This window comes from Sceloporus occidentalis, unplaced genomic scaffold (assembly GCF_023333645.1).
Source record: "Sceloporus occidentalis isolate IW3139 unplaced genomic scaffold, rSceOcc1.0.p SCAF_4, whole genome shotgun sequence".
NCBI classification, from domain to species: domain Eukaryota; kingdom Metazoa; phylum Chordata; class Lepidosauria; order Squamata; family Phrynosomatidae; genus Sceloporus; species Sceloporus occidentalis.
Window position 1 is genome coordinate 63634933 of NW_028316984.1, and position 25824 is coordinate 63660756.

The 25824-nt window shown below is 38.6% G+C and overlaps 1 protein-coding gene across 2 annotated transcripts in view; it reads left to right on the top strand.

The window, feature by feature from the left end:
* Nucleotides 1-25824, top strand: part of DPP10 (dipeptidyl peptidase like 10) — an 817369-nt gene that overhangs the window by 586785 nt on the left and 204760 nt on the right. For both annotated transcript variants that reach the window (XM_089520160.1, XM_089520161.1), the window contains exons 4-5: nucleotides 11424-11518; nucleotides 25713-25787. In XM_089520160.1, the coding sequence (XP_089376286.1) occupies nucleotides 11424-11518; nucleotides 25713-25787 (170 nt within the window). The remainder of the gene's footprint in view (nucleotides 1-11423; nucleotides 11519-25712; nucleotides 25788-25824) is intronic.

Here is a 25824-nt window from a genome sequence, read left to right on the forward strand (position 1 = left end):
GCCATCAGCTGCATCCGAGCCGTGCTCTGTCAGCACTTATTGGAAGTTGGTAAGGTTTCTGACTTCTAAAAAGTGGTGGGGTAGCATGGCTTGGACCCGGCTGGGACCCGGGCTGATGGCGGCAGGCGATTCGGCGGTAATTTAGCATTGTCATTCAACAACAGAACAATACACAGATTAACATGCAAATCGGTTCCTCTGAACCAACAGTGTATATATCCCACTCTCTTCCATGCCAGCATTCTCTGAAGAAGCCACAGCTGCTGGTGAAACGTCAGGAAAAAACTCTTCTAGAACATGGCCTCATAGCCCAAAACCCCACAAAAAACTATGAACAGCAAATATTTTTCTCCATTTCTAGTTCTGACTTTACCAACCAATAGCTTGCAGCCCCTAGAATGTTTTCCATGGGTGATGTTTCTATCTCTCCCTTTCTCTCTCTCAGGCACTAGTTCAATCCATTCTTCTGAGGCAATAAACAAAGACTATGAAAGTTTATATTGCAACTTCTTTCCCACAGTTAGGCTCAAGGGTGCTCCATCTTTGGAATGAAATAGACGAGCCAAATAAAGCAACTTCTGGCCACTTTGAGGTGTGTAATTTAGATGACGTATGTCCCCAAAGTGGCTGGAAGCCGTGTCAAGGCCACACCAAGTTGGCAAGAGATAGCCTTTTAGGAGCGGATTTAATCTGTTCCTACTGACTGGCGGCTTGGGACCATGGCAGTGACAAGCTTCAGGAATAGACTGTGGAGTCACCATGGTCCTGGGCCAATCAGGGCTGGAATGGCTAAATGCCACTCCTTCCAGGCTGTCTGCTTTGGCCCTATTTCTCTGAATTGCATTCTCCTTGTACAGCAATTTTCAAACTCTTGTGGTCCCTCAGTCAAAGGAACCCAAATGTCAGATGTTTTCCTAAATTACTGCTTTATTAATTAGGGTCAATTTTAGGGCTAGTTGTTTAATTGGCAAATAATTAGCTGGAGAAAATATGTTCTTTAATTAATACAGTCTTTTTTTGTAATTGAATGTAATTCTATCTATGCTATTTTTCTCGTATTTTGCATAGTGAGAACTGACAAGTCTATTGATTATCCTTGCCTTCCAATATCAAATTAAGAATGCTACAGAAAAGAAATAATATATGTATAGCAGTATCATAATGATAGAGTATATGCCTTGGATTTAAATTAACATGTGTTTTACTTAGTGTTCACACACAAAAAAAATCTTATTGGGAAAACTGTTACAGGGCTTACTTTAAGCCTCTATTATAATGATCTGTAAAGGCCATGTCCTCCACAGGTTTATGTAAGTCTGGATGTGCTTAATGGACCATGCAAAGTAATTAATGTGAAAGCATTCTGATTATCCCCAATTTATCCAAATACCAGGCTCTGTCCTTCCAACGTCATTTGTACACTGTAGTTATTTGTCTTAGCTTTGATATTATTTAATTGGTATAAAACAATGTTTTATTATTAATATGGTATAAAACAACATAATTGTTGAGAATAATTCTGACAGCATTTGTAAAAGAAGGCAGGAAGGACAGCACAAGAGTATCCGACACAAGAGATGATACAACGTCTTGCCGAGTATTCTTTTTTGCTTCATAAGTAAAAATAAATACCATTTAGACTACAGTGAATTGGATCGTAGGCACTGATGATCACCATTTTCGGGGATTTTTGAAGTGATATGCAACCATTGTGTAAGTTTGTACATATTTTTCAGTCTTGTCCAATTTGGGCTATTAGGTTCCATAACATGAAAAAAGGATAGAATAGGTTAAGGGGTAGAATGAACTGTATTTAAAGAAATATAGTTAGAATTTTTGTTACAGTTGTAGATATTACCTGGTTTGGACACAGAGTGTTCTGGGAGAAAATGTCCAATTATTATCATTTTTTTGAGGGGGGAAGGGGGAAAACTAAAGCCCTACATGGCTTGGGTCCAGATGACTTGTGGAAGTGCCTCCTTCCATACAATCCACCCCACACACTCAGATCCTCTGGGAAGAATCTACTGCACTTAGGAAGGGCCATCTCATCTGCCGCTCCTGGGCTATGTAATGACCTGTCAGAGGAGATCCATCAGATTTCCACTCTTGAAGCCTTTAAAAAGGCTGTCAAGACAGATCTCTTCCGGCAGGCCTTTCTAGATTATCCCCCCTTCCACTAATTACTAATAGCTCCTGTCAATCCCTCGAAAGTTGGCTCTCCTCAAGTACTTGATTTGTAATTAATCTTAATCAGTATTTTATATCATGTTGTTTTATTTTTTATGTCTTTTAGGATAGGGAGGGAGGTGTGGGATAAGGGATTGTGCTGAATTTTAAATGTATAATGTATTTTACTGTTATTTTTGTTTCTCTTTGTAACCTGCCTCAATCTGCAGGGAGAGGTGGGATAGAAATAATAATAATAATAATAATAATAATAATAATAATAATAATAATAGGTGTAGAAGTGACATATTTAAATGTTTATCTCCTCAAACATGAGGAGATAAACATTTACATGAAACCCTAACACTAGATACAAACTAGTGCCCTAGTGGTGCAGTGGTTAAATGCCTGTACTGCAGCCACTCACTCACAAACGATAAGTTTGCGAGTTCAATCCTAGACAAGGTGCTCAAGCTTGACTCAGGCTTGCATACTTCCGAGGTTGCTAAAATGAGGACCCGGATTGTTGGGGGCAATTAGCTTACAATTTGTAAACCGCTTGGAGAGTGCTAAGTGCACTGATAAGTTGTATAGAAATGTACTTGCTATTGCTATTATCTCAACCCTCAATACACTGGAATCAGTTTTGTGGTCAAACTGCCAAATACCTCCCTCCAAATCATTTTACAAAGAAAAACATTGTTGTGCATGAAGGTTAAGCCAGTTATAGGGAGCACACCCTTCATACAGACTATTGATCTGTTTCTAAGCACAATTCTTGTTGCAACTAATACATAAATATATGACTTAGCCGCAAGCTATCTGAAGTACTGTATCTCCTATATCAGCCTAAGGAGCTTATCACTTGGGCAATTAAGCCGTCTTACCTCTTCCAGCTTCATTTCTGGATCTGGGATGCCCCCCAGATGTTATCATACCTAAATCGCCACCAATCTAACCACAGTGCTGATGCCTGGAAGCATCCCGGGTTGAAGTCTGGTTCCGTTGGCCAATTTTTGAAGCTGGAAACTCCCTGACTTCGAAAAAGTGCTGGCTGAGTGAGGCTTCGACCAGGGATCCATTTGGGCAGTGTCATCCCAGCTAGATCAGTGGTGATAACCTTCAGGAGCATCCCAGATCCAGAACTGAAGCTGGAAGAGGTAAGCTGTCTTATTTGCCCAAGCAATAAGCTCCTAAGTGATCTACAGGAGAGGCCCTTCACGTAGCCCTATTCTCACTTTTGGCAGACCTTGAGTTGAAACAAAAGGCTTCCTCCTCAGTGGCTGATCCTGGAACGCCGTATCAAAGGAACTTAGGCTAGCTTCTTCCATGTTATCTTTCCACTTACAGGAAAAGACATGTTTTATGTAGACACCTGATATTGCTGATAGCAAAAGGGGTTTTTAACTAGGTAGATACTGTGTTTTCTTTAGTGATACATTTTAAAGTTGTGTTTGAACCTTTTGATGATAAAAAATCCAGCCATTTCATTTTAGGTTGCATTTTAAAATTTGACTCTCAGTCATTCAAATGAACAAACACGAACAAAAGTAGAGATATACATTCAGAGTATCTTGAATTTCAATAATAGTATTTCTTGCATTTTTAAAATTAATTCAGTCAAAATAATATAGATTTATAATACTTCGTAATATTATTTCTGAATTTTGTAGCAGTTAAATAAACTAGCCAAACTTTTGTTGCTACATGATTCTATAGCTCTCCTTCTTCAGTATAGAGCATGGGACCTGACGGAACTTAGAGGATAATCTAGCCCACATTTCCCCTTTGGAAAATATAATGTTTTTTATTTTGTGTGCTATAGACTTGCTTGTGTAAAATGATAAAAAAAGATGAGAAAGATTGATTCCCCTTCATGTTGTGACATATTGTCTCCAATTGTGAATAAAAGTGTTTTGAGCAGAAATACCTATGAGGACAGGCATACTGTAGCCCTGTGCCTCTTGCTTTTTATCCTTAACAGTGAACACAATTTTAGAGGTGGTGACCCTCATTTGTCATACTGTCACCATGCTGCCTTTTCTTTTCAAGCTCACCTAAGGAGGCTGAGCTGCACAAAATAAATGGACCCTCAGGTAAAAAAAGCACACATTCCTAAAGAAACCCTACATTTTCTAGTTTGGAAAACAAATCACTGTTGATATTTTTATGAATAGTATTTTTAAATCAGAACAAAAGGTCTGATGTAGCCCAGCAATTTGTCTCTAGTAGTGGGCAGCCAAAATGCCTCTTGGAAATTTGCAGCTAAAGCAATATGGTAATGGTTCCCTATAGGAATCTCTATAGATTATCTCAAAGACCTCAGTAACCAGACACTGGTTATATTTCTGGATGTGGAGGTTCTGTTTAATTATCATTTCTAATATCTATTAATTTAAATATAAGGCTATTAAATAATATTTAAATTCACCTAAATCAGTGACCATCTTCATGGTTTGTCATAGTTTAAACCATAAATCAAATTATATTTTCCATTAAGAAGTACTTTCTTTTGTTCAAAGATTCTTTATCCCTGATAGGATCTTTAGCTGAGCAGGATACCAGACAGAACACTCCTCCTCCTGGAAAGCCTGGTTTCATCTTTGTAAGATGAAGTTCTTTTTTTATGCCATGTTTGTATCTAATTTTCAATGTATCATTTCATTGAAGGCCGGTGCATGATGCTAAAATTTCCCAGTTATATACCTTGAATTAGCTGTGTGAATTCTACCTGAGTTGTAATTCTAACGTCATCTTTCATCCCCCAAAGCTGTTTATAATATTTTGCAATCTGCTTACAGAGCATACAGCCAGAGTGAATTAGCACTAGAGCTTATAACTGATGATTCTCATTCTGCACAGCCCATAGGTATCATATTCCTTCATTGGCCCTAATTTGCCCTGATTCTAGCCATAACACCTGGTGCCTGTTTGGACCAAGCCAGATTCCAAGCTTTTATTTAAGAAGAAAAAAAAGCAGGTTACAGGGTAAAATGTGAAATCACTATTCTATTACCGTTTCTATTGTTTTGCAAGATGATGATGTTGATGATGATGCCAGTGACCTTTAATGTGATAGCCAATGAGTCAAGTCTCACACCTATGATTGGCCTTTATAATTATAGGCTCGAACCACACACTCCCAGTTCCAGTTCTTTTCTGCATCAATATTACAATTTGGGAGGAAAGTTTTACTTAGGAGGAATAGTCTAGCTGATGTCTGTTTTTCAGACCTCCTCACAATGATTGCACAGAAAACAATGAAACCATTGGGAAGAATCACAGTGAAGGAGAGCAACAAACCAAAGTTAAAACTGTTAGGGCCATAGAGTGTGGAATTTTTCTTCTGAATTTCTTTTTCTTGACATGACATAGCAATATTATACATTTTACTGAGCTGGTGGTGGCGGGGGGGGGGGGGGAGTTCCTTTTTATATGGGCAAATTTCTGATGTGGGAAGAAAAGAGCCACCCCCTTTCTATCTTATCTTCATCCCATCGTATTTTCTCCCACCACCAATATCCTTGCTACTGTCTCTTCCACAGCAGGGTTTGTGTGTATAGAGATGGGAGATGCAGTGAGAGATATAATGGTAGGAAGCATTGCAGAGGTGCAAGGTGAGGCAAGCTGGAGAGAAAGAAGGGAAAATGAATGGTGTAGCAATAGGTGTAGAGTAAAAGAGGTTTGGCATTTTGAGATGACAAACAGGAGGAAGAAGAAATGAAGGGAAGATGAAAGCTGTAGCAGTGTAATGTACAAAGGCTGCTGCTACACTGCAGAATTAATGCAGTTTGACACACCTTCAACTGTTGTGGCTCCATCCTATGTAAGTTGTTGTTGCAGCAGAGCTCTCTGACAGAGGGGGGAAGCAGACCAACATGAAAAGCTTGCTTCGACCTGCCTTGGGGGTGTGACGTACAGATGCTGCACACCCCACAAAATGCCCGGAAGTTGCGCCGCTACTCAGACATGGGCTGGCTTCCAGGCACTTCAGTGGTACCACATTTATGTCACATGCTGCCAAAGTGGCTTGAAGCTGCCCATGGGCTGTGTGGGGCAGGAAAAGCCACCTTTTTGCCAGCCCAAAAAGGGGTGGCTCTTTGCAGCTCTTTTTTTAGCCAGCTGCAAGGCAGATTGGGGCCACAGCATGTGGGTACCATGGCCCCGATCTGTCTTCAGAAGAAGCGACTTCAAACCACCCCTTCAGGGCTGTCTGTTTCAGCCTCGAGAAAACTAAATATCTTTAAAAACTACAAATCCCAGAACTACTGGGAAAATAAGTTAAGGGAAAACAAAGAGGGAAAATAGATAAGGAAGAGTATAATATGTAGGAGAAGGAATGAACTGATATGAGGGAAGTGTAAGAAGAACATTTATGGATAGTTATATTGGTTGTGATATATGTATATAAGAATGTGGGGAAACAAAGTAACATGATTAAAATCAAAGGACAAAAAAGACCTATTCGGAATAGGAGAAGTAAAGCAAAGATAAGCATTCTTTAATAAGAAATTTCTTAAGTTTTATTAGGGGAAGATACTCTCTTTTCAGGAAACAATAATGACAATTTTTAGAATGAATGTTATATGGTAGGGGATAGATGTGGGTAAGGTTGATTCAACGAGTGTTTATGTATTTATTTTGTGGGGTATGTTTGATGTTTGTATATGTATTTATATATTAATAAAATTCTTAAAAATATATAAAAAATAAAAACTACAAATCCCAGAATTCCATCACATTGAGCCATGACAGTTAAAGTGGTGTCATACGACATTAATTCTGCAGTGTAGATGCAGACAAAGTAAGGGAGGGAGAAATTATGAGGACAGAAAGAGAAGCAGTAGAGGGAAAAAGAAACTGGGGGACATAACAGATGGTTAAAATAAGCAGGTTTTTGGCCAGCTTCAAGGTGGGACATTTAGATGACGCTCACCTTGTAGCTGGCTGGAAAGTGCACTCAAGCCGTGCTACAGGGAGAAAAGCTGGACTAAAAAGGAGCTGGAATTTTCTGCTTCTTCCCATAAAGTGTGTGCCTTCACATGTTTGTATAAATACACCAACCCCAAAGAGGCACTTTTTCCAATCTCTAACCCTAATTGTGCATATAAACACCCTGTTACAGTAGCACATTTAAAAGGGAGAGAGCTGCTGTACCCAAGGGGTCAAGGTGGCAATGCCCAAAAGAGAGATTGTGACACCTCATGGAGATGAATACAACATACACAATATAAAAAACATAGTAAACAAAAACCACACACCGCTGGATGTGCAACTATGCATGACAAATTACAAAATGCTGTTATTTCTGTGCATATCCACTATAGATGGTTCCTGTCTCCCTATTAATCCCCACAACTGCCCCTTATAGTATGTTTGATGAGCAGTAGTGATGGCCAAAGGTCATATGGTCCCCTCCAGGACTAAGCAGAAATCTGCACTTTGCTCTCCTTCTTCAAAGTCAACATATCATTACTGTACACCGATTCTCTTATATGAACAGTTATTACAAAAATGGTACCAAGACCAAAACACAGAGGTAGAAAAAATGCAACATTTTATATCCTGAATGTGCATAAATAGAATGCCAAGTAACATATGCACAATTATAACAGTTTGTATAATATGCAAATTGCATTTAAATTTCATAATATGTAAATTAGGTACCAAAATTTGAGAGACTAGAATATAGCAACCTCAATATAGCCATATTTATAATGCAGTAGCTAATTTTTAAAACAGACTCCTTAAACAGGCTTTTTAAATCAGAGTGCATCCATAATTACTTTTAAATATGTTATTTGGCACTCAGCTAGAATATCCAATGTTATGAAAGATTCCTTTAATCACTAGGTAAAGGGCTGATTATTTTTAAAAGCTCTTTGAAAATGTGTTTAGAGTTAAAACATAATGAATTTGAACATATACAGGACTTAAATATTTAATCATGTTTTATGTTTAGTGTTGTGTTTTCCCCACCAACTTTCTCAGCTCATATTATAAAAAAGCTCTATGAATTTTCATGAAAAACAGGTGGAAAGTAGATATTCCAGAAATTGGTGTTGATTGGACTAGGCCAGAATTTCCTCATTGTGGAATTTCTCTTGCCCATTTTTTTTCTTTAGCAGCTGCTTTAAAATGTGTTACAGTTAGGAATAGCAGGAAAGGTTTGATCGCATGTATGTATATGTACGTTCATTTGAGAATACATCAAAATAGTTGAATATATTCATGAATGGGGTTGAAAGAGCTGGGGATTTAAAACATCTGAATGTAGAGGCAATAGACAAAGATAGATTTCTGTATCCTGGCACATAATTGTAAGTGTTTGAATATACCTGTGCTGCTGAAAAATGGATGCCACTTTTTTCCCTTTTTTAAAATTCCTGATCATTAACAGCAGCATGTGACGGAAGCACACTATGGTCCTCCTGATGGTGGCAATAGCTCTAAGTAATAAATTTGCCTCAGGAAGATAGGGAAACTAGCTATGGCTTTTGTCCCTCATATAAGCTAAGTAGTGAAATTTAAAAATTGTCTATGGTTTTTCTGCCAGTCATATTTTTTTAAAAAAATAATAATATATAAATCTATCATTTTTTCAAGTGGTCATCAAATGCTTCATTATCCTGTCTAGGAAGTATTCCTTATTACAAAAAGTGTCATTCATTTGGATTGACACTTTAATAGAAATTAATAGTGATTACTGATGATTACTATACTTACTTCCAACACTTATATGTACAGTTTTATTTTAGGATCTCAAAGCACTTTAAACGCTTTTTTTAACTTCCAATGCAGGAAATAAAGTTTTCTAGCTTGTACTGAAATGGGTATGAACACCCAAGTCCTTAAATGCTTTTTCTTCAGGCATTTTCACAGCTTGGAAACACCACATTTCTAAGTGAAAAAGAATCTATGGTATTACATTTTTTTCTTCTAAAATTAATCACCCAAAACCAAAAGGGAAGTGATGAGTAACTTCAGAACAGTTATATCTTTTAAAAGTTCCCTGGATTAAGTAATAGATTGCTACAAATTATCCCAGTCTTCACATTCCAATATGCAACAAGATTAGGTGATACTTAATAAAATCATCAATCAATAAATAAAAATATTAATAATAAATTATAAAATTATTAATAATTAATTGTCATCGGTGTGCAGGGCATTTTACAAAATAAGAAAGAACAGGCTAGTGCCCAAAAGAGTTCATAACAGGAAAAATAGCGTAAGAAAAAAACAGAAAGGGAAGGGAAGGGAAGGAAAGGGAAGGGAACGGAAGGGAAACAAGGATAAAAAGAGGCACAGTATGTGATTGTTTTAGTTGTGTGCACTTAGACTTAGTAACAGACAGAGTCTTGTAATCCATGGGGGAAGGTTTGCAAAATTGCAAGGGGCCATAAGTTTCATCTAGTCCCTATCCCTGCCAGTGCATAAAACCACAGATGTTTATTTTTTAAGATCAATTGAAACAGTTTAAAACAATCAAAGGCCCAAAACACATCAGCCAAAAGAAGGGGCTTCCAGCCATGTCGAAGGCATGCTGTTTTTACGAGACATGTCTCCTATACAGCCAGAAGCCATGGCAAGGCTGTACCTCAGTACTTTAGACCAGAGCAAAAAAGGAGCTCAGATAATCAGGCTCCTGGCAGTGTGGCTTGGGTCCTCTAGTAGCAGCCCACTTTTGGAGCAGGCCATGCAGTCACAGTGGACCTTTGTTTGCAGCTGGACCAGCCATGGACCACGCTTTTCCAGCTGTCTGCTTCACCCCAAAGATAATTTAAACAGACTAGAAGCATATTGAAATTTCAAAAAGGTTAAAACAGGTTTAAAAGGTTAAAACAGTTTAAACAAATACATGTACATTTTGAAAGGAATAATTTGGCTGCAGAGGTTTTAATATAACACCATTTTTGAACCAGCCCTAGTTGGGCCTCCATGGGATGTACTTTACACAATGAGGATGCCACAGCAGAGAAGTCCATCTTCTGTTTCTCACTTGTTAAGTGCCATCAAGTCGACTTCACCTTATGCAACCATATGAATTAGAGACCTCCAAATCACCCTTGTCATCAACAACCCTGCTCAGGTCTTGTAGACCCAGGGATGTGACTTCTTGATTGGATTGATCCATCTGGAAGGCACTTCCCCTTTTCTTACTGCCATCTACCTTGCCAACTAGAAATTGTCTTTTCTAATGAGTAGTATCTTCTCATGCTATGTCCAAAGTATGATAGTCTCAGTTTAGTCATTTTGGCTTCTAGAGATAGTTCAGGCTTGATTTGCAGTAGGACTCATTTATTTCTCATTTTAGCAGTCCATGGTATCTGTAGAACTCTTTTTCTCTAGTAGACCTCTCTTCTAAGGCAGCAATATGTAAGGAGAGGTATTCCAAGAAGTTCTGAAGTTTCAAGCCATTTATGGATTTGAATGTCATTGCCACCATCTTCAATTTACATCAGAAACATATTGCCAACCAGTGCAATTCTTTTAAGACAGTCAACAATACAATGGTGAACAATCTATGTGCTACAATTGTCCAGATTGCAACTTTCCTTTTCCATGGATAGCCTCATGTAAATGTCCAAGAAGCCCAGCCAGGAGCTTAATAGTGAATGACCCACCCACTATGGCTAGATTTTTTTGTATGGCTAGGTGACATGATTAAAGTAAACTGTAAGTGTAGCCAGTGTTTACGTCATTAAAAATATATTCAAACATTCTTTGTGAATTATGTTAATTTGCCTTTGTAGGGTAAAATCAAGGACAGTAGGTTATTGAAAAAGCTTAAAATTCTTGCAAAAATACTCTGCTCTGTATTCTGCTGCTCTGTATTCTAGAAATGCATTCTTGATTAACAGCTGTTTAGCCAAATAAATATTGAAGGGTTAACAATTGACAAAATCAAGGTTGTAAGGTTAAGACCACATGGTCAGGCTTTTACACTGGACAATTATCTCATTTTATAAAAAAAAGGTAGGATGTGGCTACAGTGATGTGGTTAATACCACCTCTATTAGTGAGGCCAGAAAACTAGAAGCACAGAGATTTTGCAATTATTTCTGGACAATCAACAAAATTAGATGCTACTAATGAAGTCATTACATCAAACTAAGCACATTTTAATGTATTGGATGGTCACTGATGTCTCTCCCCCTCCCCCAACTCGCTGAACAGGTCCATTAACTAAGAAGCTATTGCATGAAATGTTGGGCTTTTGTTAATCTTTAATGCATTTTTTCTATTAACAGATACAGAAGTGGTGTATAAAAACAGGCATGGACATGTTGTTAAACTGAATGTAGAAACAAATACAACAACATTATTACTGGAAAATGCAACTTTTGTAAGTATTCTTTCTTTAATATTAATATTGGCATACATTGCTGAGGTTTTTTTCTGTGTCTTTGGTGGGACACAGACTGCCCAAAAATGGCGGCCTCTCGCTACCATGGTTTGGTCCACGAGGGAGCCACAGCAGACAAACTGCACACTTTCATCACAGAGCAAAAGGAACCAACACAAAGCGGGTTCTTCTTGTGGCGTCTTTGTGATGCCGCAAGGCGCCAATGGTGCACTTGCGGCATCACAAAGGCGCCGGGACATGTGGACGCTACACGGCCATCACGTCAAAATGGCGGCGCCCGTATGTACAGGGCGCTGCCATTTTGACATCCTCGTCACGTGCGAGGGGCAAGTTGCGTCTGGAAGCTCCGCCCCTCGCACGTAACGACGGCACCCCATAGGGCCCATCTGTACAGCGCCTTTATTAAACATTTTTTCCAAATGCAGAAAACCACTAATGGAAATGCATTCTGACTAGAGGTTCTCTTGCTACCCCAATAGCAGCAAACATTCCCATAATTGATTATGAAGCCTGTTTTTGTACAGGGCTGCCCACATAGATGCAAAACATTTCCTTTGTTCTTGTCAGAATCACAGCTCTTGCCATGCTTGTCAACATATATGCTTTATAATACTGTATAATGTATATGGTTTGTAATACTGTGTGGAGGGGAGAAGATGTGAGCTGTGAGCATCAGAGTCAGTTCTGTGGGAATGGTTGGTATGAACAGGAAAGTAGTCCTAGGAAAAGGAATGTTTTGGTATGAAGGTGAATGGGTTGTGAGCGTGTGCTTCTAATATGCTATGTAACTGAAAATGTGTCAGTTCTGACAACGTTGCTATGCTTTAACCAATTCAATTTTCTGAATTCTGCCATTCTGACTTTTCTGAGACTTGTGTTTCTGAACTCCAATTAGCTAGTAAATGGCAGCTAGCCAGGACTTTGTACAATCTTGAATTGTTGCAGCATGCAGTCTCAAGGGAATGACAAAAATAACAATTTTGAGGCTAGAGATCTGGGATGTGGCACTCTTTCCCAGAGTGAGGAACTGATTCACAAGATGGGGGCAACCGCCTTCACTGATTCTTGCACCTCGTGCACCAGTCCAACTAAAGATGGTTAACAACCATGGTACCAGATGGCCCCACCTTTGCTGTAAGTGAAAAGCTTGACAGCTAACTAATTGGGACATGCACATTAGGGAAGCTTTCACCCTAAGAGGTTTGGAAGCCAAGGAGTGAGAGACTGAGATGCAGAAACTCCAGGAAGAGTTGAATACAGTGCACAGGCTCAGGCAGGTCCTCTTGTGGGAGTGGAATTGAGATGTCTAGCAGAAGGGGAAGGTGGTGGCAGGGTTGCCTGTGGATGTTACCTTAGATGGGAGCACAGAACAACATCTCCCCCCCCCCCCCCCACACACACACACTGATGTGGGTGATTGGGAGCCTACTTTCCATTCTGAGGCAGCCAAAGTGAGGTTTGTCACTAACCATCTTGAGAGGGAGGCTAGTGAATCTGTATGTACATCACCTGAATGGAACAATTTGAATGCTTTCTGGCCGAAAACATCACAGATTTGGAAAAACTACTAAGGAAAATCAAAGAGGAAAGTGCACAGGCAGGCTTATTGTTGAACATAAAGAAAACAAAAATAATGACCACAGAAAATTTACACAGATTCGACCTAGACAATGAGAAAATAGAAATAGTAAAATAATTTCCATACCTGGGATCAAATATTGATAAGATTGGGGATTGCAGTCAAGAAATCGTAAGAAGACTAAGAATGGGGAGGGCAGCAATGAGAGAACTAGAAAATATCCTAAAATGTAAAGACATACAACTGAGCATAAATGTTAGAATCATACAAGCCATTGTATTCCCTATTACCATGTATGGGTGTGAGAGCTGGACACTGACAGTTATACCCACAAGCACACCTCAGTGCCTCCTCCTCCTGCTGCTGCTGCTGCTGCTGCTGCTGCTCCTTCCATGCTCCTCCCCAGGGTGCTACTTCATTATTCAAGAAAAAAGTAACACAACCATATAGAAGACAGATGATTGAAAAGTGAATACTGTATACACTCATTTACAGTGGGCCCTTCCCTTACATGAGGGACCCATTACAGACCCCACCAGTATAAGGGGGGGAGTGTATGCTCAAGCCCCAATGAAAACAATGGGAGTGTGCATGTTGCACAGTATATGCACCACAGGTGTGTGTGCCATTGTTTTTTTCTGTGGTGTGGCTTCAGCATAAACAGAAAGCCACATATGCTGCACCCACGTATGGTATAAGTCTAGAAATTTGGGTCAGAAAATCCATGGGTCAATTGTCCTGGTGAAAGACAAAATTATAATCTGTCCTGGAAGCACTGACCTCCCCTCTACTCTCTTAACCATCCAGAGTTTAGGGTGGGCATGAAAAGTTATGCCTGCTGAAATTTTATACTTTGGCATTGTTTTCCTTTGCTTCATTCTTTACATTCTTTGTTACATGACAAAGGAAAAACCTCTTACAAATAAAAAAGACCAGATTGGTGGCGACCTCCCGGAGATCTTTCTCGGCTGCCAGCCCTAAAATGCCACTTGATATGACCCATGGATAAGTTGAGGGTAAAATTTAAGGCCATGTAACTTGTAATCCCTGGGGGGGGGTAATTCTGGGCCCCTCTCTTTCCCTGTCTTTGCTCTGGGGGCAGGGGGAGATAACCAAGACCAGATCCCTCTCTCCACCAGTGGCTCCCAATCACTGTAGCTTTAGGGTTGCTGGCTCCCTGGGGGTGACACCATGCATTTCTGCACTAGGGTAACAACAGCGCTAGTGACAACACTGGTTTCAACACATTATTTAATTTTTGTTTTTGCTTTGTTTCAGAAGTGCTTTAAAAAGAAATGGTCCTTTTGTAGAATGGGGTTAGTTCAAGATTGCTGACCTGAGCAACCTTGTGAATCCTACTTTAGACTTAGACTCCAACTTCAGGGAGAGCATTTGGGGGTGAGCACAGAAGTACCAGGCATAGACACAGGATTAATTTATCCATTCAAGATGGATTGTATTCATTCATAGATAAAATGGCAGGGTTACCATTTAAGAAATGTGCCAAAAATGTGTTTAAGAATCACAACCTTGTTACAGTCTTTAGCTACAGTAACAGTAACTCTGGGGTCATTTGAAAGGTAGAACAACAGACATAGATTGAATCTAGCACTTTTTGACCTTCAGGCTACCTGTGTGCTTCTGTCTGCCTATTTCCCTGGCAAGCTTCAACAGTCCCAGCTGTTAGTGAGGCTGCACTATCTCCTTATTTTTGACAGACAGGTTCTCAGGCCTGACTTCCAATGCTACTATTATAGAAGGTGAAAATTCAAATATGTAGCCATGTTAGTCTGTAGAATCAGTCTTGTAGCACCTTTGAGGCTAACTGAAAGCAAGAGGTTGGCAGTATGAGCTTTTTTAGACTTCCATAGATGCATTAGAAGATGAGAATAATTACTAAGAGAGAAGCAAATAGAGAATTTGAGACTAAGGATTTGGGAGAGAACAGGTATAGTTGTAAAATATTAAATCAGTGTTAAAAATTGGGAATGAGTATGAAAATGCTGAGGTGTAGTACAATAATGAAAATTTAAAAATTGTACTAGCCCATATTTTTCAAGAAAATATGGCAATTTGCCAAATACTTTCTGTAATTCATGTAAGGCTAATGCAAAACCATAAACATATAATCTAATTTTACATTCCTCTTGACAAAACCTTTAACTCTGATACTGGTAGGAACATTTCCATATGATTTCACAAATTATTCTCCCTTGAGTACTACTCCAAAGTAATGTTTTCCAGGTAACAGTGTTACTTGCAATGCCTTTCAAGCTGTGATATTAATTGTCTAGACACCAGTATTTATTAACCTTAAAAAGGGAAAAAAATGAAGATCTCTGATATTAAAATATTCCTCTCCCTCCCTCCGCCCCTCAAAAAATACTGCACTCTTGGCAATCAGACATTTCAGAGGCCATTTGAAATTCATTCACTTAACATTGGCAAGAGAGCTACCTACCTCTCTCTATGTTTTCATTGCATGGACTTTTAGTTTCAGCGTCACATTGGCTTGGTAGATTATTTCAGAGATAAGAAGTACTATTTCTCCAACAAAAACTACATTTGTATCACTAGAATCTGTTAGACTGAGAGAGTGTGTGACTATGTGTGTATGGCAGAGGGGGAATTCCTGCAGCATGGTGTTGTGTAATAATGCCTTCTATTTGATTACCACCCATGTAATCTATGGTATTGGCAATACTTGTGGTTACGGTTGTCAAGTGAATTCCTGAGCAAAGAGAAGAGGCTAGTGCTTCTTGTCCAAGGAGCATCACATCCCCATGTATCATTGTCAAGTAGAGCATTAAAATGCAGGTCATGAAAGGCATTTATTGCAGAACAGGCAAGAAATTCAATTCACTGCTTGTTTTACACAGTTACACCCAATACTAGCTGTTTTGACTTAAAAATAAAATTTTAAAAATGATAGGTTTCTAAATTCACTAGTGCTCATTACATCAACGACTCTCCTCTTTTATTGTTAAGATGTTAAGGAAATTTATTGGATAGTTATCACTTTGAAATATGCCACAATAGCTTTATGTCAAAATGCCAAACTAGGGAAAAACCTAGGATTTTTTTTAAAAAAAAACCAAGAAAAAAATCTAGTTACGGAAGAATGAGAATTTCTTTACATGCTGTTTTTACTGTCAGAAGTAATTTCTATTATCTAAAAATATCCCAATATCTTCCCTTTGAGCTTGCCTTTCTTTAGTGCTAACACTTCAAGAATCCCTCCTTTGTCTCAAAAAATGTCCCTGTTTTCCCTCATTACTATGCTGTGTAGCCTAGCACATATGTAAACCCCTATCTAAATAAAAGGTGTGTCTGTAGATCAGGAGTGAATATGGCCCTTCAAATATTTCTGGCTTACAGCTCCAAGTATCTCTTATTGTTGCCCATATAGGCTGGAATTGATGGAAATATAATAAAATGCATTCTGGAGGACTACAGGCTCCCCATCTCTCATATAGGACTGTAGGGACCCTGCTGCTATGTAACCACTTATTTATCTTTTAAATTAGTCAGAAATAATGCACAAAAAAGAAAGCAAAGACCTCTTGATACATATTAGCCCCCACTTCATTTCAGAATAAGTAACTATATAAAGAATGCAATGAATATTATTAACATTTTGGTATACCTCTGTGCCTCATGCTCCATAACAGTGAAGAAAGTTGTACTTCGTAGAGAAAATTGTATCTGATGCAATAATATTTAATATATGCTTGCTATGGGTTTTGTTTGATCTCCAAGTATATTTGTCTGAGTAGGCATAATTCAATAAAATTGATCAAGAAGTGGAGGAAGTCGTTGTTTTGTTTTTTATATTTAAACTGTTTTGTGATTAATATTTTTGTTGCCAATCCATTAGATGATTCAAAAATCTAACTATTTAATATGGTATTTGCGGAAGAGCCTAAAATGAATTAGACCTTCATTCCTCACTGAAGCTTAGCTGAGCTGAGAACTTTAATTTTTTTAGGGCTCTTTTCTATTTCAAAAACAATCCAAGTATAAATTTGCTCACATGGCTTCATTTATGTAATTTTGCTCCCCCCCTTATTAAATATATTACTGTAAGGGGAAATAAATGAATCTGTTTTCAAGAGGTGTCCACTTAGAAAATATGCATTAAATATAGAGGTGCATTAAATGTAGTTAATGAACCTCTTTATCCAGAAATTCTTGTAATAGGCCTTTTCTCATTGTGATCCATGAAATCATATGAATCCCAGAATTCTTTGTTTCTAGTATCTTCAGGAACCTCTGCCCTTAATCGTAAATATTTGGGGTTTAAACATAATAAGACATGCTTGATGATTTTGTACCTTCTAGAGACCACTTGGAGACTTCTTTCAAAATACATCCAGGAATTGCTTTCTTTCTTTCTTTCTTTCTTTCTTTCACCAGCCTTCACATATCTTGTTATTTCCCTTTTGGTGACCAAACCTATAGATCTATGCTTTTTAAACTGAGGTATGTCTCAGCATGATATATTGGCTTTAACATTAGACTATGACTCTGCACACCAGGGTTCAATTCCCTACTCAGCCATGGAAACTTTGAGCATGTCAGCGCCAGAAAACCCCATGATAGGTTTGCTTTACGGTCACCATACATCAGAAATGACTTCAAGGCACACACACCAACCCTGTACCAGCACCTTTAAGCTTTTATGTAAAATTCATTTGTAGAAAATATTCTCAAATTCTTGGAAGAATTAGAGCCACCGCATGAGTTCCAGATCCTTGTCTTTCATGGCTCATTAAAAGCCAGGAGAGGGGTTCACTGAAACAAGGTAGAGTTCCCGCTTGCCTGAAGGAGGCTGTTATAAAACCATTACTAAAAAAGCCATCCCTGGACCCCACCATTCTGGATAATTATTGTTCAGTCTCCAACATTCCATTTTAGGCAAGGTCCTGGAGCATGTGGCAGCCTCTCAGATCCAGTTATTTCTGGATGAAACAGATTTTCTAGATCCATTTCAGTCTGTCTGAAGGCCTGGTTATGAGAAAGAGATGGCCTTGCTCACCTTGGTGGTTGACATACAGCAGGAACTAGATGGTGAGGAGTGTGTTCCTATTGGTTCTGCTTGGACCTCTCAACAGCTTAAGATACCATCAGTTATGGTATCCTTCTGAGTCAGCTTGCTGGAATGAGACTTGGAGGAACAGTTTCACAGTGGCTTTGCTACTTGCTAGAGGGGCAAACCCAGAAGGTGGTGCTGGGGGAGTCTTGTTCAACCTTTTGGTTGTTGGCCTGTGGGGTCCTTCAGGGTTCAGTTCTATTCCCCATGCTATTTAACATATACATGAAACTGCTGGGATAGGTTGCCTTGAATTGTGGAGTTTGGTGCCATCAGTATGTGGATGACACCTAGCTCTATTTCTCCTCTCAGAGGAAGCAATTTTGCCCTGTCATCAGTAATGGGATGGATGAGGCTGAACAAATTAAAACTTAATCCTGGCAAGATGGAGGTACAGACCCTGAGCATTTGCACAAATAAAGCTTGTGTGCCATATGCATCTGTTCCTTGGGACCTCAGATCTGGCCCTAGTGACACATGACTTAGTTACATCCCAATTGGATTATTTTAATGCACTCTACATGGGACTACACTTGAAAAGTGTTCAGAAACTTCAGCTGGTCTAAAGACCTTCAGCCAGATTTCTTACTGAGGATGGCAACAGGGATCACACAACCCCCTTGTTATATCAGCTATACTGGATGCTGATCAGTATCCAGGCATAATTCAAAGTGCTGGTTATGACCGTCAGTAAGCCCTTCTTTCTGTCTAACTATCCTTACTATTACATCTGATGGGAACACAGGAGATGGCTTTCTCAGTGTCTGTCCCCAAACTCTGGAACTCCTTTCCCAGAGAGTTTAGACTGGCACCCTCCCTACCTTCTTTTTGCAAACAAGGAAAAACTTTTCTATTCTGACAGGCATTTTATTATATAAGACCTGTCTTACATAATGTGCTTAATACTGTTAATTGCTGTGCTGGTGTGTGTGTCTGTGTGGGTTAAATGATACATGTTTAAATCTGGTTTTATTTTTTTTTTAATTGATCTGCTTTTAACATCTATGTCACGTGGTCTTTTAAGAATGTCTTTTTTTATTGTTGCAAGCTGCTTTAAGTCTTGACTTAGGAAAAGGGCAATAATAATAATAATAATAATAGATGATGATGATGATGATTATGATGATGATGATGATGATGATGATGATGATGATGATGATGATAGGACAGTCACTTCACTAACAGTACAATCATATGTATATGTATTCAGAGACAGGTCTGTTTCATGTCTGCATCAGATGACAATTAGGGGGCTCAGAGTATTTATGAGTGAGATTTGAAGTAGAGATGTTTTATTCATAGCTTGTGTAATTTCACTGCAAAAAGCAGTAAATGCTGTTTCAGATAGGATGCATTTTTCTTGATAACCCACCTTTTCCACTCACTTCTCAGCTTCAACAGGTGAGAGGAAGCACAACACTGTTTAATATTTTTTCTATGATACTCATTTGTTGGTAAAATTGATTGTTAGTGTAATTCCCCAAGTGCATTAGAAATGTGCAGCCAAGTAGCAACTTATAGAAATAGCTCACGTGTCAGTAGACCTGTCTAGGATTGAACTGTGTATTTGGCAGAGATTAATTAGTGCAGAGGTGGGACTTGTATGGCCTATATTCTATATCCTATATCTGGAAGTAATTCAGTACATTACTCATTGCCGGATAAATTCAGTACATTATTCATTGCCACTTGAATATGGTATGGGATGGAATCATGCAGCCCTCTGAGTATATTTGGACTACAACTCCCAGCATAGACAATGATGAGGAATGTGGGAGTTGTTGTCAAACAACTTCTGGAAGGTTATATGATTCCCACCTTTGAACTGGTAGATCTTAAATATGAGGGTGTTGGAAGGCACTTAGGAGACATTTCCCAGGATACCAGGAATCAGGTGTAAGCTTTATATGTCAAAACTCAGGCAAGCCACAGCCACACTGGAAACACTGGACAGTGCTAAAGGTACAGAATAAATTAAGAAAAAATATGGATGTTTGAAAGTCGTAGCAGTGTGAGAATGGCAACTCATATTAATCTGTTTATAAAACAATACTATGCACTTGCTGAAGTTCTCTAGGCTATCTTCAAGGGCATCCAACATCTCTGCAATAATTTAATGTAGAATGGCTTTGACTGGATCTTTTTCTTCCAGTATGTAGTGGAGGTAATTGCCAGCTATTTCACCAAGTCCATTACCATCTTTAGCTCTGTTACATTGGTTCAATCTTGTTTGTTCACCCTTATCCAGTTTTCATCAGTGATCCCAGTCATGCATTTTGTGATGTCCATTAAAGCTGATAGACATAGTACCAACTGCTTATATAAGACCTTTTGCAACAGTTGCATGGATATGTTTAAATTCATGTGCATAATCATTAGTTTATTTGTACAGTGGGCCCTTGGTATCCACTGAGGTTTGGTTCCAGGACCTGCCATGAATACCAAAACATGTGGATGCTCAAGTCCTATTATATACAATGATGGGGTAAAATTGTGTACCTTATATAAAATGGCAAAATCAAGGTTTGCTTTTTGGTTTTGTTTGTTTGTTTGTTTTGTTTTTAATTCAAGCCATAGGTGTTAAATCCATGAATGCAGAATCCGGCCTGAAACAGACAGCCAACAAAATGTGACTTCCATGCAGTTTGGGGGCATGCACTTAGACAACATGCTTCCCCAACACACTCCTTCCTGAAGAAGCCATGCTGAGACTGCCTAAGGCAGCCGAAACCTGGCCGTAAAAGGAACACATTTTATCTGCTCCTTGCTGCAGTCTGTTTGGGGCTGCAGCAGTGGCCGCCTTGGGATTGTGGCATCTGGTCTCTGTGTTCCTGCAGTGGTTGGGCAAGAACATTCCCTTTCCACAGTAAGCCATGATCACAAAAATATTGGAAATGTTTACATAATGTACACCATTTCAAGATTGTTTCTTCATAGTTATAATAGGTAACACAGTTCAAATAGCTATACAAAGAGCAAACTAATCAAAATGTCTAAGAAATAAATGCAAAGATTTAACAGTGGTACTAAGGACTGACAACTACAATGCATAAACATACTTCCTACTGCAAAAGTATGCATTCTAAAATTCTGCTTACCACCAGCAGCAGGCCTAAGCAACGCACCAAGTCTCCAGTGTAGCTCATTCCAGGCAACACTCCATCATAAGGGTGTTGGCCAGAGAGTAAGAACTCACTGGACTCACAGTTAGGCATCTTCTGGCTGCTAATACATATAGATTTTGCCCTAGAAAACGGAATACCTGCAAGGAATTCCTTCAACATCTCCTGTTCTCATTGATACCTTTAGTTCTTAAAGGAAAAAAAGAGAACAACCACTGTGAACCACTAAAGTATGAGTACAGTCATGTACACCAGAAGTGAAATTCAGGCATCCCTCCCAATGTGTTTAGACTGCAATTCTCACCATTCTTCACTAATGGTTATGCTTAATCCCAATCAAAATACTCAATTGGGTTTACTTCTGAATAGAGAAAGGTAGCATAAAATAAGAAACTAGACTAATTACTAAAGGAATTTGTAGACTGAAGTAAGATGTTGTTGGACTATGATTTTAAACAGTCCTTCCCCTTAAGGACTCTATCCTCAGCTTGGGGGTCCGTCTTGACTCGTTGCTTCAGCCCAGGTGGATGGGACAGCCAGGAGCACCTGTTATCAGCTTCGTCTGACATGCCAGCTGCGCCCCTTCCTGGAACCTAGAAACTTTGAAACAGTAGAACATGCACTGGTAACCTCTCGATTGGACTTTTGTAATGTGATCTACATGGGGCTACCCTCGTGCCAAGTTCAGAAACTCCAACTGGTACAAAATATGGCAGCCAGATTGATCATGGGTACTTCTCGAAATGATCACATCACACTGGTTCGGAAGTCCCTCCACTGGCTGCCAATTAGTTTCTGGGTAAGGTACAAGGTGTTGGTGATTACCTTTAAAGCCCTACATGGCTTACACCCAGAATGCTTAAGGAAACACTGTCTTCCGTACTGTGTCCCGCACTTTAAAGTCCTCTGGGAAGAATTTACTTCAGCCAAAAAGATCCAGGCTAAGTTCAGTTACCCAGAGCGCCTTTTCCACTGCTGCTCTGAAGTTATGGAATGACCTGCTGGAGGAGATCCGCCACATTTCCACTCTTACAGCCTTTAAGAAGGCTCTTAAGACATATCTCTTTCAGCAGGCCTTCCCAACCTAGCTTCCCCTCCCCAAATAGGAATATGATACGAATGTGAACTTGATTGGTATTTATGTTTCTTTCTGTCCACATAATCTTCCTCAATTTTTAGCTAATTGTATTTTAATATTTGATATTGTGATTATTTAACATTATTGTTTTAGAACTTGGATGGGGGTGGGGTGGGGAAGGGATTAATTTTGAATTTTATTGAATTTTTAATATATTTTTACTGTTGTAACCTGCCCAGATTCCTTGTGATTAGGCAAGCTATTAATAAATCATTATTTATTTATTTATTTACTTATTTATTTATTATCACCATTGGTTATAAAGTTTGAAAACTAGAGAGAGTTGTACTCCAGCAACATCTGCTGCACTGCATGATTCCCATGCCTAATTTAGGGAATTATTATCAGGGAATGATTATGAGATTTTGTTTTGTTTTGAATTGTGAGTCTTGACAGTTTGCTTGTGGGAGGTTTTCTCAAAAGAGGAACCTAAATACATCAGTAATTTATAAGTACTTTATTGTCATCCAGTGTCTCTCTTTAGAACCAATTAACTCATTAGTCAGGGTGTAATATGGTTGACAAGAAACCATATTGTAGTTGTTAAAATTTCCGTTATATTTAGGTTATATTTTTGGATTGTTTGTTTGTTTAATGCTTTTATTGGTGTAATTGTGATTCAACATTTGCAAATTATTATTATTTTTTAGTAAGGAAATTACGTTTGTGATACAACTATTTTAAGTGTTTTATGCTGAGATGTCAAAAGCTGTATCAGAATACAATGGCTGGTTCAAACTGCATATTTGTGTGTACAGTAGACCCTTCCCATCTGCTGGGGTTCAGTTTAGGAGGCAAAAGATACAGATAGTCACTCCTTATATTATTCAATGCCAGCGATGGGCACTCAGATGTGAATAATATGAGGCATGGCAATCCTTGGGCAGTCAAATCTGCAGCTTGCCAGTTCATTGATAGGAAGGGTCCACTGTACATGCATCTATATCTATATCTATATCTATATCTATATATACCATATATATTTGACTATAAGTCAACCTCATGTATAAGTCAAGGACAGGTTTTGGGGCCAAAATTATGGATTTTGCTATGACCTGTGGATATGTTGAGGGTAAAACTTGGGGGCTCCTTCAGTGTGTGTATGCATGCACACAGCAAGAGGGACTCTATTGAGGCTTTTTGCTTCAGCGTTTCAACTTTGGTTTCACCCTTGACTTCCCAGATAGTGCAGGTGGGAGAGGGACTCTGCTGTTTGTTTAATAGCAATCAGTCACCCAGGACTCTTTCTGCTTGGCTCAAGAGAAAAAGAAACTCTCTCCCAACCGCATGGGGAAATCTGAAAGAGCTGCTATCACATTACTATATTGACTTGTAAATAAGTACACCTGGGATTTTGAGTCAATTTTTGGGCATAATTTTTTAGACTTATAGATGAGTATACTGTATATGGTATAGTTAAAGAGAGAGAGAAAGAAGATTGGCCTCAAAATTATGTTTGGAAGTTAATGTTCAAAAGTTACACAAAGGCCATCTTATACATTATTTTAAAACATTATATAATATATATTATGTTAAACCATTTTAAAAGGCCTGCTGTTAATAGACGCCATTTCATTTTCTGAGAAAAAGCAGCTCTGAGAGGTATACTAAGAGGTGGAAATCAACATTTTCCCTTCATATGTGCCTTGGTTGCCATTTGCTTTCATTGGGTTCCCCCCCAATAAACTGCACCTATAGAGGGAAAGGGAAATAGCATCATGGTCTGTTCTGTTCTATTCTATTCTATGCTATTCATATCCTACCCTTCTTCTGACAGGAGGCCTACTATTTTTAAATATAAATCAATGCAGGAGGGAAGGACATGTGCTATAGTCAAAGGGAGACTTTTTTTGGAAAAGGAAAGTGTGGCATGAAATATACTTTAAAAAAAAAAACAACTTATGTTCAGGTTGACCTAAAGTAGATGGGATATGTTAAAGAATTTCTTGGTAAAAGAAGGAGTATATCTGGGGGGAGAGGAGGGAAGTGGAGGAGTAGCTGAATCCAATTTGTTACTGAACCAGTGAGGAAACAAACCACATCCATTGCAAAGTGACCTAACTCCAGGGCAATGTGGGGGACCTGCATTTGAGCTTGACAGCTGGAGATGAGGGAATCATTCATGTTCTTCTTCTACTCCTTCTCAGTCTTTCTAGGCAGTATCATTGATTGACTGGAAAGTCCATCCAGCTGATAGTGCAGCCATGCAGCTCTCTAGGTTTGCCAGTGGTATAGCTAATGAGCTAAAGGTTAAGATTATCAGCCCAACTTCTGCTCCACTTCCAGTGCAAATAGGGCTTCTTTAAAAGATCCTATTGTGTTTTCATAATTTTTCATTTCTATGAAGAAAAGAGGCACATCAGTGAATATCTGAATATAATCTCTTTTGAATAGTTCTCCTTATATGCTCCTTTTGAGTTATAATGCTAGCATTTGGGGTATAGAGAAATACTCTTTCTGGCTTCCCTGCATTTTTGAAATGGTTCATTGTTGACCCCTTTCCTATCTATATAGGAAGTGTCTTCAGATATACATAAAATAATTCCCTTCAGTGATTCTGTTGCTTCAAGTACACGTTGATCCTTCCTCCAAATCAGATCCATTAAATTCTTTCTGACACCACCATTACCTCTTGATTAAATTATAGCCTTGAATTCAATTTGATGTCATGTATTCTTATCTAGACATAAAGTATTATTAGGCTGATAATGCTTCTTTCTTCTCCATTATATTTGCCACATGTGTGAAGATTTTATATCTTCAGGAAAAAAGAAAAAAGAAAAAAGGTGATCTTTGAAATGTTTGTTTCTGGAAGAAATTAGTATAGAAACCAAGCACTGCTGTATTCTGTATCTATATTTTTTTTTTCCAGTGATCATGTTCACTTCTTCTGTGAAATAATTTGTTTAGGCCAAAGGTAAACTCCAAAATGCTTGAATAACATGTAGCTTTTAATGTACTGTAGTGCCTAACCATAATGATTATGACACCGAAATCACATCTGAAAATACAAACTGGTATCCAAACAGCTCCTTTCAGAGGGTGCTCAAAGATTTGCTTTCACACAATTATTTACACACACACATTTGGTTGATACACTTCTCCAAAATTTTAGATTTTGATTGGTTTTACCCTTCAAGGCCATTGATTCCTCGCTGTTATATAAAAATTCATGCTTTCAAAATGTCTACGGCAAAGTACATTTCATCTAACAAAATGTCCAATGCTGTGCTCTTTTATAGGTAACTTTTAAAGCCTCAAGATATTCAGTATCTCCAGATTTAAAGTATGTTCTCCTTGCATATGACATCAAACAGGTAAGATAGCAGTGGGAAAAGAATACATATTGTTTAG